Source organism: Falco punctatus (assembly GCF_963210335.1).
Source record: "Falco punctatus genome assembly, chromosome: 2".
Lineage (NCBI taxonomy): Eukaryota > Metazoa > Chordata > Aves > Falconiformes > Falconidae > Falco > Falco punctatus.
Genome location: NC_137581.1, coordinates 8547000 through 8560223, shown reverse-complemented (window position 1 = coordinate 8560223; position 13224 = coordinate 8547000). Strand labels below are relative to the sequence as shown.

Sequence of the window (13224 nt, the reverse complement as noted above, 5' to 3'; positions counted from 1 at the left end):
CTAGATTTTTATGCCTGTCATCTTAAATTTCTTCTTTTTCAACACATCTTCCTGACATTTTTTGGGACTTCTTTCAAGCTTCTGAAATTCCATCAGCATTTCTCATACACTCATAGTCTACAGGGCTTGGCTGACAGTATTGCTGTAATGTTGTCTTTTACATTCTTGTACCAGTCTTTATGTCTGGAAAATGCTAGAGTCAAAATCTATGGTATTGTCCCTTGATGACCTCAGATGTCAAATTTGAAATCAGATTTTTAGGGGGGCTTGTCAATTATTTTTTTTTTTTAATTTATTGTGACTGTAATACAAGTGTAAGAGAAAGTAGCCAGGAAAACATTCCTGGATTCGGTGTGGGAAGGCAGATCTACATGTGTTAGAGATGTTATACAAATGTGAACTATTTTGTAATATAGTCTTTAAATTCTGGGATTTTAAGTCAGAGAGGGGGTATCCCATGGGTAATCTTTGCTCAGTAGGGAGGAGCATCTTTCATATGTAAGAAGGACTGCTTAATGCTATATTCAGAGGCAGTGATGGGTATGGGAGTGTGAGCTGAGTTCCCTTCCCCAACAAAGAATTCAGATCAAAGAAAACAATCTTGAGATGAGAAGCTGTTGGGCCAGAGTCCTTCACAGAGCCACCACTGCTCTGCGGTGGCTACCTGGGGTTGTGCCAGGGGACAGGACAGAGTCTGGGCCAGGGGCACTTGCTTTGTCTCTGTACAAAAAATATATATCCCTTGATTTAGGTGTCTGTGATTAATGCTTAGTGCTAGTGGCCGTTGTAAATGATTGAAGTGGTAGAGATAAATAATTCACGTACAGGTTGCTATCTTTGTTGTCGCTAAACACAGATTCTTTGAAAATATACAATTACAGTGACTCCTTCATAGGCATTAATGAGTAGGAAAAAAGCTTCAATAGGTGGGAAGGAGAAAGCTTTTGGGATGCTCGGCATTTCTCAGATATGCTTAGTTCCAGATCACTTTTCAAATACACATTACCATTTGGGTGGTCAAAGTCTCTAGTCCCTGCTCTATAAGACATTTATCATTGATCTCCTACTTTCACTGTTGGATGGGAATTGATCTATGTTAAGTGTACGATATGATCGCTTACTAATGGCTCACAAATCTCTCTCTCTGTCAAGTGCATGTCCATATCACATAATAAACTTCATATTCCACTGTGGAGACTTCTCAAAGGTCTGGGCGAAGCTGGTCACACTGTCTAGAAAAAACTTCCCCCCCCTCCCTCCCCATTAGATGCTGGCTTTATCTAAGCCAGTCTTAGCTGGACCCAAAGTCATATTTTTAAGGTGTTTTTTATAATAAAAAGAACCAGCGACTAATATGGGTTTACTGTGATCTGTCAGTCTGAAATGATCTATTCTGAATCCTGAATGTCAAAATACGTGACATTTTTGAACTGACATTTTGGAGCCATTATTTCTTCATGAAAAGTTCAAGTACATTCAACTTTCCATCTCTTTTTGGCATGCAGCCAAAACTTGGAAATTGCCAACTGTACAGAATATCTTTACTTTTGTTGCTGTTGTTACTGTTGTTGTTATTACCATCATCACCATCATCATCATTTGCATCCTCCGCCTCCCATTTGATTCTGGCTGTGTAATTTAGTTCTGACATGTCCCAGGACCAGCAGGGTCAGTAGCCCAAAAAGGTACAATACTGTAAGAGACTGGGAAGGTGTGGATGTTGTGTAAATCTCATTGCATCCTCCATGCTGCTGTCAAGTCAGCTTTTCATGGCCTCACCATCCCTTCAACTTTTTGTACTGCTTTTTCCCTTTTGCTGTCACCCCCAGCGATCCAGACATCTTTAGGGCAGCAAGTTGTTTAATATAACTGTGACCAGCAATGCTGTTGTAACCTGTAAACCTATGGAAATAGCATCAAATATGTGTTAGTGAAGATGGCAGGTCTGTTGACACAGAAAGAGCAGACGTGCTTGGCACATTGTCTTGGCCAAATTCCAGCATAACTGTAATTTAATGTGTTAATGTAGTGCCTTTGCATTTACTCACGTGAAATAGAGGCTGAGTTATTTTCAAAGGCCTTGCAGCCTTCCAGCTCAAGAGTGCTAAGATAGGGCAAAATCAGGCAGATGGCCCTTTTTCTCTTTTCCCTTCCTCCAGTTTCCATAACATTGCCTGGTGTCTGGATTCAGAACGTCTATGGGACTCGATGCTGTGCACCTATTCCCTATCATCCCTCCATTCCTGATGGCAAATGGCGCTGTCACCGTGGTCGGGTCACTGCTTGTGAGGATGGCACACATCACAGCAAGTGCTGTGAACTGTACGCTTAGTAGCATCTGAGAGCAAGTCAAGCCGAAGAGACTAGCAGACCCGTTGCATGGAGAAGCCCTCGAGCCAGGCATGAGCATCCCAGCTGCTATTCAGAGGGAGCCTGGGTGCAGCAGATTCATAAGGGTGGCTTTGTAGCCTCTCTTGTCCCTACCTGGAGGGGATTTCTGCTTGCCACGCCTGCCCTTCCTGGTTAATTAGCTAGCTCCACCCTGAGGTGTAAGCAAAATATAGAGGAATATTTCTTCCACTCTGAAAGAGGCTTGAGAAGAAGAGTATCCAATGCAAATTTATTTATTTTTTTATTCTACAGTTATCAATCCTTGGCTTTGTTTTTCTTGAAGCAAAAGGAAATACTGTCCTGAGAGACTAATGCTTCCTGTGAGCAGTTCTAGCTCTTGATATCACTTTGGACAATACCCTCAGGCTCTGTAATTGCTGGCTTCACAGCCGGCTTCCTCCCTCTGTGCACACTGACAAGCCCTTCCTCTGCCACTGGCTTTTTCTATTTGACTCACCTCCATGTTCTCTCTTTATACCTTTTCTACCCCTGCTCAAACAAAGGCATTTATTATGGCCTTTGCAATGAAACATCACTCTCCTGTTGTGGTGGTGGTTTTTTATTTTTATTTTTTGTTGTTGTTGTTCCCACTTCTTGCACCTCCGGCTAAAAAATAGCAATAAAGGTGCTATGGTTTAAATTATTTCTCGCCTACACGGTCCTAGCACAGCAGACATTGTGAGGCAGTGGGATGGTGCGAGGCAGCATTACGACTTCCTCGCACCGCGGGCACATATCATACGGAGACGAATTCCCTAATCCTACACCAAATATGCAGCAAGCACCACCGAGGGCAAATATAACTCTTTGGCTATGTTTCTATGGGAGGCTTGGGAAGGCAACTCTAGCTGCTATCAAAAGAATGAATTCCTAAACAACCTGTACCTCCTGCACTCCAATGACTCTGCTCCAGCCAAGGTGGCAAACCCTCTATGAGATACCTGTGTGTGTATGCTCCCCTTTCCTCCCAAAAGCTTTCCAGCCAGGCTGAGCGATCCAGCGGGATGCTAGCTTCATCACATTGAATCTCAAGACAGCTATATAGAAAGAAAATCTGTTGTATGCGTTCCTTGCCCTGGGCTGGGTTGTGATGGGCACATACTGCCTGGGTACCTACGTAAGGGACCTTGAAGAGCTGACTATAACAGGTTACCCAGGGGAAAGGGACCTTGAAGACCTGACTATAACAGGTTACCCAGGGGAGTGTGGGCATCCGAATGTTTCAGAGTTTCTAGGCTCCGCACTGGAGATTTGTAGATGGGAATGCGGTGCTTGCAGTCCCGGGGGGATACACGGCGCTGCTGCCCTCAGCGTTTGCAGCTGAATGTGTGCCGTGGAGGCTCCTCAGATGCTGAGACACTCAGGCTGCTCAGGTTGGTGATTTGTGTCCCTGGAGGCTGTGTCACGTGCGTGTGTGTATGTATGCATGTGAGGAAGAGTGAGCCTGCAGCTGTTCTGCAGAGCTGGTGGAGCTGGCTTAAGGTGATGGGTTGGGACATGGGCCCTTCAGAAAGCATTTGTGAGCAGTGAGATCGTGCCTTGGTGGTGTGGGTCACGCTCGGGCACACACCGTGGTGCCTCGGTTGCTGTTTTACGGGAAGGCAGTTGCTATATTTAGGGCAGAAATTTGTGGTCACTGAGGATTTGTCTCCATGAGCAAAGGCTCCATTAACAACTGGCTTCTTCCATAGGACCATGAATTACCACTTGCCTAGTCCCTGGTGTTTTACTTTAGCTTCTTTAATGCATTGAAATTGGTATTTGCCCTTTCTAATATGCTCAGAGACTCATTAGCCTCTGTCTGTAACTATGCTGGTTAATGGAGTGAAGCAGGCACTGAATAATGTGCGACCTTCCGCCTCCCACACCGCTCCATCAGCTCTGGAGCCTATAGCCTCACTTATGTACCTGCTATAGTTGATGAGATTTTCACCCCCTTCCCACCCCAAATCCATCCAGCTGAATAAGGCACTGTCCACTTACCTCCGTACACTGCACCCGCTCCCCAACTCCAGTTCCACCATGGGGTAAGCTCAGGCAAACGCCTAAGCTCGTTTAGTTGGAAATGCTCCTTCTGCCCAGTGCCTTCGAGCTGGGGATCTGCAGGGCTTTTCCCTGTTCAGCAGACACAGCCTCAGAGTATTATTTTCCTTCTCATTTGGTATCTCTAAAACAGGATGATGTGGTGTCTATTGGAAAAAGAAGCTCTGGATATGCTGCCTCGGAAATGATATTGTAAACTGATAAGCATACTTACCTACAGCAAATTCCAGCTCTATTAAAGGAGATTATATACAGATGGGGAGTTAAAAGCTTAGAAAATATTTGGCTAATATTTTACTGAAGGTATATTGCCATTACGCAGCAACTGACTCCCAGCAACTCACATCCAGATGGGCAGAATACGGCCAATAAATACACCTCCGGAGGAGGAGAAAGGGTGCTTTGGTGACTCCTGCGTCCCGCAAAGCCTGTCCAAAACCCCTGCTGCCAACAGCCACTGACAGGAGCGTAAGACCAACATCTGCCCTCACACCCTTTAGATTTGTTCTGAGTCATCAAGCCAACAGCATTCAAAACTCTTTTAAAAAAGAAATTTGTGTTTGACATAGGTTTGACACTCTTAGTACTTACACATGGTGATTGTGACAGTTCAGCCCCATGCTTTGACTTTGAAGGTAATGAAGTACCAGCTGGTACTGCAGATGGCACAGTGGCAACACTCTTTCTTGGGAAAAAGGGAGAAGGTGGCAAGAAGACCTTAAAGAAATGTTACCTTGGAGTCTGGCATGAATTTTTTTCAGACCAGCCTGCTGGGGTAGGTAGGTCAGGCAGAAGTCAGCAGGATTTGCTGGTGTCACTGGTGAGTTTCTGCTGCAGATTGGGACTCCATGTGAGTTGTTGTTAGAGCTGGATTTAACCCCAGGTTCCCAACATCTTTGTACTTTTCTTACCTGTTTAAAGCCCATCCCAGAGTTTTGCAGCTCAAGGGCATCTGCAAATTGTGATTTATAGCTGATGCCTTATTACATTTCTAGACTGTACTGCAAGGCAATGTCTCTGGCAGTGTCAGGGAGTCACTGTGTGGAAGGGAAGGCATAAGAGGCTTAGGTGAAAACTCTTTATCCATACATACCCGAGCAAGCCCTCAAATTCAGGCTAGTTGTTTAGCCTGAGACATTAGTTAATCAGTTGGTGTAGCGTAGGGGCCAGCTGTGCATTGCTTTTCTATTGATGTTATAACAGCCCTATTACTATTACACTAATAATATATTAGACCTAATTCGTTTTCCCTGGTTGCCGCCACCTGCTTCTGCTTAGATCCAGGGCTAATGAACAGTTGACAGTAGTTAATGAGCTTCTGCAGCAAGCATTTAAATTTCCTCGCTAACTAAAATTAGTTATCTCTTCTGGGCACCATGCTCTGCTTCCCTGGGATATTTGGCATCATTAGCTCCCTGGTGTGTCAGGGGGGAACCATCTCCATCAGCAAGAGACTGCAGCAGTGGGTGCCATCCAGAGCAGCCCTCCTCCACTGAGCACAGAAGCTGTGCTTTTTTCCAATGTTGCAAATTGATCTATAGACTGGTTCAGCTGTGGCTGTTTTACCAGTGACATGTCCAGCCAACCAGCCCAAGCAGCTCCTGCTCTGCAGCCACGGTGTCACCTTCCTTGCAGCAATGGGTTTTGTAATGGTGCTGTTGGTCAGTCATGGCCTGTTAGGGCTATTACGGTAACTATTCCTGCACGGTCCAAGATTTTTTTATGATAAAGATTGCTGTACGGATTACTGATGGGGAAAAGGATCTGATCTGTGCCCAGAGATTTAGGAACTGGATCACCATTTTCCGGTGACATAGGGACCCAGGTGTCACTGATTTGCTATGTGCCAGCTGTAAATGCTGATTATAATGAAATCAGTAACTTGCTGATGCCAGCTAGGCACCTAAATTCCTTTGAGAATCAATGTGAAATGACTTTCCCAAGATGGATTAGGCACTTGGTAGCATCTGTACATAGAAGTACTGCCCACCTACCTTGCAACTCTGGTCCCAAATAATTTTTTCAAACTGGGACGCGGTGTCTTTCAAGTCATAAGGGGGTGATCGGACAACTGAGTGCAGATATTTGGCTGGCTGTGTGAGGGAACGTTGAAAGGCAGTGGGACAAACGAGAGAAGGTGACCATTCAGGACATACTCCATGCCTGGGCAAGGCAACAGGCTGGCAAGGTTTGCCACCGCTGCCTGAATTGATAGTCACAGCATGCCTAGGTTCCTGCAATTTTAAGTATTTCTTGCTTCCCAGGCATTTTATAAAGATAATTTCCCCAGTTTCTCTTGTGTTTGCAGAATATGGTCTGCAGAATTAGCTCAGGTTTGCCTAGGGATAGGAAGGAGAAAGTACTCTGTAAGGGATGCTGCTCTGCGATCAAGAGCCCACCTACAGACTGCTTTGTACGGCATTGCTCAGGAAAGCAACTTTGTGTTGTTGCTAGGATTGTTGGAGCAGTAATGTACTGCTGTGAACAATCACTCAATAAACAGGCTGATATCTCAAAAATAACTTGTTAATTCCCCCCCCCCCCCCCGCCCCCCCAGCCCAGTTGTGCTCATCTGCATATCAATGTAAATTGTTGTTTGGATTGTCTCAGCTCTTCTGAATCTATTGGAGAAGTCTAAAGCATCACAACACATGTTCAGATGATTAACCATCCTTGTGGTTATGCACGTAAAACTCTGTGGATAGAGCTTTTCTCCCTGTTGTGTCAGCTGTGGCTCCCAGAGCCATATGGAGGTTCTGTGGTCCTCTGCAGACGGCATCTAGCACCGTCTCTGTGTTGAAAGCAGCGTCCTTATCATGTTTCTGCCTCTGCTGGAGACTTGACAATCACATGGCCTCCCTGGAGCTCACAAGCCATCTGCAAAGATGTTCCTGGGATGGCCAAACCCCAAGGTTCTTGGGCTGTTGGGACCCTATTGCACAACTGAGTTTATGCTTCACTAAGTGGCTCACAAGCATGTAATTATTACAGTCCTTATCCCAACAGCTATGCTGTGATGTCAGAAACATGGATCAATTCTTAAATTAAAAAAAAAATAAATTATCTGATAATTATTCACCAATACGCTGATGATACCCAGCAGCAGAACTGTGGTAAGGAGAAAGTGGCAGTACTTTATGGGAGTGAATCTTGGTGGCAACTTCTATGTCAATGTGAAGTTAAAAAGAAAAAAATTTGCAAGAAAGAAAAAAGCCTCTGCAACCTCAGTCACTTTTGAAAACACCATCCCACTTCCAGACTTGTGTCTGTCTTGTGTGATAGATGTGATAGTGTCTCAAGACATATTAAGAGCATATTAATTCTCTTTTACTATTCTGCTTTAAGGAAAAAAGACAAATTATGCCTTGTGAAGAAGCCATTTGCTATAAAGTGTAAAAATGCTTTAATATTAATATTTTATAATAAAATTCATGACATATTTATAAACACTCTATCAAGCATTTACAACTGAACCACAACTGAGAGCTTGGACCGGAATAAATAAGCAAGGACACAGCTAGTATGAAATATACATCTTAATTTTTATAATTGTGTGTGCTTTATTCTTTACACAAATGGAATGGATGCGCAGAGTATTTACACATAACAGGAGTGTAAGCTGGACAGGGTATTTTGTAAACTCCAGTTCAGATTCTGAGTACCCCACACTACAGCTGGACTGAGAAACATCCTGCTCAAGAGACGCGCGCCGGCCAGCGTGCCGGATGGAGCAGCCTGCTGAGTACAGGCCGCTGCATTCGGAAATTCGGGCTGGCCAATTCAAATTTAGGAACACAAATCCAGAAATTAAAAGGTTGCTATCCCACTAAGAGCCAACAGTGTTGCCTTTTTTTTTTTTTTTCCCCTCTTTTTTTTTTTTTTCTTTTTTTTTTTGCCTTCCCCCCCCCACCCCCCCCACCCCCCCCCCCGAGATCTTGCTTAGGATGCTGGCAACCGCCCATCCCCAGAAATGCTGTTTGACACCAGGGCAAGTTGCCTGCGCTGTAGGTCAGGGCCAGACGGCGTAAGCGGCTGACATGAGGGGTGACGGATTGTGTCTCACACTCCTCGCCTTAAAGGTAAGAGCCTCAAAGGGGCCAACAGGGTAGTGGTTCCTATTGCTTTTGGTGAGATGTCAGTGGGGCTGAAGCCTTCTGAAAATCTGGCCGCAGTATTTGGCCCATGGGGTGTCTTTTTGTTCAGCAGTTTCACAGCACCTACCTCAAATGGATCTTGGTCCATGACTTGTCCCTCTGGGTGCTACAGTAATAGAAGCGGTAAATAATGATGGAGATGCTGAGCTGCTGTTTATCTGCGTGTCCTTGGTGTTTTACAGTAACGCTAAAAAACCGGTGTAATGGGGAGGACTGATGTGTGACTTCAGGTGGTGTAAATGGGATGGACTCCACTGAAATCAATGGAGTAGCCGTGATTTACACCAGCTGAGGACCTAGGCTAGCTATACGCTGAATAGATTTTAGATGTTATTTGCTGTTAGCTTTGATGCTGATTTGTGCCCTAAAATGGGAACCCTTTTTTTAACATAATGATGACCTCGTTCTTACTTCTGAACTAATTAACAAGATATCTGAGTTTTAATGGGATGGGAAAACACATTTATTCCACCAAGGCATGGGCTTGAGCACATGAATGCAGTTGAACAGTGAACTGCATGCATAACATGGCAGACAAAATGTTCAAGAGAAAAAATGTTGAGATTAAAAGCTGTGAAGGATAAGAGACCACCTTCTGCTAACATGGCAGATATTATGGCTTTAAAACTGCAGCTTAAAAAGAAGATCGAGACTTTTGTCATTAACACTATTTTCCCTACAAATATCCTCATGTGTTGCCACTCACTGAATCCTCTGGTCAGGGATACAATTTGAAAACCAAAATATGTGAAAACCAAAACAAAATTACGATTAGACTGAGTGCTGATAAGCAAGTAACAGTGAAGGTGTAACACCAAAAATTTCTCCACAGAAAACTAATGTAAATAAGTAGGTGGACGTTGTGTAACTAGGACACTGTCGCTGGCTCGTAGTGGTTATTAGCTCAGGTTCCACACTGCTCTCCAGGATGAGGATTTGAAATTTCAGTGCAACGGAGAGATTTCTTGTCCTTGACTTTCACAGAGTGGTTCCTAGGACCCTATCCACACCGGAGCATCAAACCATGCTAGCTACAAACACAATTACATCACAGAATATTTATCTAGGAACAGCCTTTACTACCAAAGAAATTACAAAGCGCTAGCATGGACAGGGTACCTCTGTAGGAAGGGGGAATTAAACAAGAAAGAGGCTCTTTCACTGGCGGGTGGTCAGACCGTAAGACCAGTGAAGAGTGCCGTTTCACTGAGCCCTGTTAGCAGGCTCTCGATGAGTCAGTGCACGGAAGATGTTTTGTGGCAAGGAGAAATAAATAGGCTGTAACATTGCACATCTGCACAAAGCTGGCGAGATGTCGTCATGATCATTCATGGGTGGACAAAAAGCTGCGATAATTTTGGTTCTGCTTAGACCCTACGGTGCTACACACTGTGCCAGAACATGAGAAATAGCACCAGGGGTGTGATCTGGCACTTTTCCTAAAGGGTCCAGCATTTGCATTTGCCTCATGTTTAGATATTTGCGAGTCTTTTACACAGACAGAAAAGGAATCTGATTACGCTAAGCTGTGTTAGCACCAATATGGTTTCAGGTGCCAATTGCTGTTTGGTTGTGAGGTTGGGCTTTTTTTTTTTTCCACCAGATATAATTTTGCATGAATCTTATGTTTCTCTTCCTCCTCCCACTACCACCCAGTATGATCTGAACAGCTGCAATGCAAAAATGAGTGGCAGCTCTGAGGATGCTGAAACATGAAACACAAAATGTCAACGCACAAAACAAATGGGAGTACAAGTCCTAAGGGAAATAAGACCTCGCACTGTTTCTCTTTGTGATTTGTTTTTAAATATACATTTTATTAAAAAAAAAAAAAAAAAAAAAAAAGAAGAAGTGCAATGGCAACTCTAAACTGGAAGCACAAACAACAGACAGGGAAAAATAAATAATGTTACTACAGTAACCAAGGACTGATGGAAAAATTGATTGTACTCAGCCATAGTGTTACTGTTCACCGTAAAGCACAGCACATGACAAAGCAAAACAGTTACTAGTAGGATAGTACCGTAAAAGGCTGCATGCTGAACTAAGAAACAAAGAAGCAGATGTGATTGATTGCTTAAAAACAGAGCTGAAAATTAAAATGAAGTTCCTGCTTTAGGATACTTGGTTTTTCAGGTCTGGTGGGTTATTTCCCAACCTGGGGCAATAGTACTTTGCCAGCATGGAAAATCCATAGCTTCCAAAGATCTGGGGTCACTCTGTGGATTTCTGCAGAATTATCCAAAATCGAAGCTTTCATTTGTTTATATTTTGTAAAAAAAAAAAAAAAAAAAAAAAAAAAAAAAGTTTCTAGCCCTTCTGGTTACAAAGCGCTTTTGAAGACTTCACTGAAACCCTCCTTTACAACTCTGCGCTGGCCAGGCAAGAAAAATAGTAGTTAAAGAAGTGTGAACTTCTCAAAGTTACCATAATAGGGCAGTACGTGAGGGGCCACCTCAGGGCCACTAAAATGCCCGTAGTTTTAACCCTGTCACTGCTGGTGGCTATATTGCAAACATCCAGCTAGTCACGCTGTCTGCGGAGGTTGGCTGGATATACCTGTCAGCTTGACAGGGTGTAGAAATGTAAGCTTCAAATAGACAAGTAACTGAGGAGTCTATTTAAGCATTTGCCCTTAAAATGTCCTTAAGCATTAGGGTTACTCTAGCCACCAGCTCGTAAGCATCAGACTCCTGCGGCGCAGCAGGCAGGAGAGTGGGTTTTGTAGAAGACTTGGTCCAGCAGCAGCAAAAGCCATTCAGTTTACCATCGTAACACCTCCCGCAGCAGTCCCCGTGTGTGTCGGTGAGGAATGGCATCAGTATACAAAGGAAGGGCAATGTGAAACGAGAAAAAAATAGCTCCCTCTCCCCTCCCCTGCACCCCAAACTGCAATTCCACAGACTTTCCCCAAATCCCTCACAAATGTCCATTGCCTCAGTTTTTGCTTTTCGGACCCTTGTTGACTGTGAAATGAATGAAGATACAAGTTAGTTGGTGACCTGCCTGCTTGCAAAGAGAGGAAAGATCAGACGCTTTTGGTATTTCCTTTAAAGAAACAGGAAGAATCATTAACCATTTGGGGGTGAAGTGTGACTCCCTCCAAGAGAGAAATTATTAACTGTATTCAAGCACTGACATTTTACTTCTGAAAAATTGTCCATTTCAATTTAAAGATGCATTATCCTTTTCTGTTCAGAAAAGGTCCTACGGGGCGGTCAGTTCAAGAGATCTTTCCACAGGAGTTCATCGTGATTAAATAGAGGCAAGGGAGAGGATTAAATTGAGAGAAAAACAAGATGACAGCTACAATTTAAGGAATTATCTTGCTCATCATTAATAATAGAGAATCTGTTACTGAAAAGGGATAATGCAACTTATGGTCCTCTTTACATTTTACAGTCGCACAAGGGTGTAAATATTTAATCTTTCAATTAATTAATCTTTACAAAATATCTCACAAAAACATTTTTACCTATAGAAATTAGTTTCTATACATCAATATATTTTTATTTTTATAAATTATTCCATCTTTAAGTGCCTTCTATCAATATAAATGATAAAATAGACAATCAAAAATTTTAAAGCTTTTCCCAGTTGTATCCCTCCTTGTCAACATAGGTGCTGTGAATCCTCATACATGTGTGTGTCCGCATGGGAATGTGTTTGTGTGCACGTGTGTGTGATGTGAAATGCTTCCATCCTCTCCCACCCCCAAACTCCACTAAAATAAACTATATTGTTAGTTCCTGATGCAATAGTGTTTCCAAAGGGGAGAAAAGAAATGCTTGACTGGGTTTCAGAAATCAAAAGATGTGCATAGTTACCAAAGTCGAGGAGTACCAACTACAAATGTGCAATGACAAGCTTGGAATAGGACCCACCTCCCAGTCAAGTCAAAGAGCATCCCACCAGTGACTTCAGTAGGAAGTGGACCAGGTACTCTGAGCTTGATTTTGCAAGGTGCGTGTGGCCCTGATCTAGCAAAACGCTTAAGCCTGTGCTTAGCTTTGAGCACATGAATAGTCCTGCTGGAAGTGATGGGACTGAATGACATAGGGAAGGATCACAAGGGGCTCCAAGTCAGCGGGCTACTCATGTGTAGGAACTGGGGTCAAGTGCTGAGCGCCTTGCAGGATCAAGCCCTATATGAGGTTCAAGAGCTGGGAACTTCTCTTTAAAGCAATCAACACACTGAGCTCAGCCATTGAAATCGATCAGAATGTCCACATGGGCACAGGAGGTGGCTAGCTCCCCTTGACAGAGGGTCTCCATGTGAAAAGTTTATACCTACAACTGGTGCTCTGAGCACACAACAAATTTGCTTTATAAGGTAGAAATCTTTTTGTTCCTACCCTTTGACCCATCAGTGTCCTTCATGGCTTCAAACACTTTGTGTTGTACATTCATCAAAATTCACATTGACTGCAAAGAACATAAATGCAACAAAAACAGGAAAGCCTCCAAATAGTATATTATAGTTTTCTTCTAAATATTCTCCCATCGTAATCAGAGGTGCAGTGGCTAATTTATAATTTTTCCTTTGAAGGAATCCAGATGAAAGGCCCAGATTGTTCTTCAATTACAAGTTTGCATTGATTATATATATCTTCTAAGCTATCTCCTTGGACAATAG

General features: G+C 43.4%; 1 protein-coding gene across 26 annotated transcripts in view; it reads right to left on the bottom strand.

The window, feature by feature from the left end:
• DLG2 (discs large MAGUK scaffold protein 2) overlaps positions 1-13224 on the bottom strand; it is a 1068724-nt gene that overhangs the window by 18070 nt on the left and 1037430 nt on the right. For all 26 annotated transcript variants that reach the window (XM_080375907.1, XM_080375911.1, XM_080375888.1 and 23 more), the window contains one exon: positions 1-13224. This exon is cut by the window's left edge and continues 18070 nt beyond it. In XM_080375907.1, the coding sequence (XP_080232033.1) occupies positions 13118-13224 (107 nt within the window). In that variant the 3' untranslated portion in view covers positions 1-13117.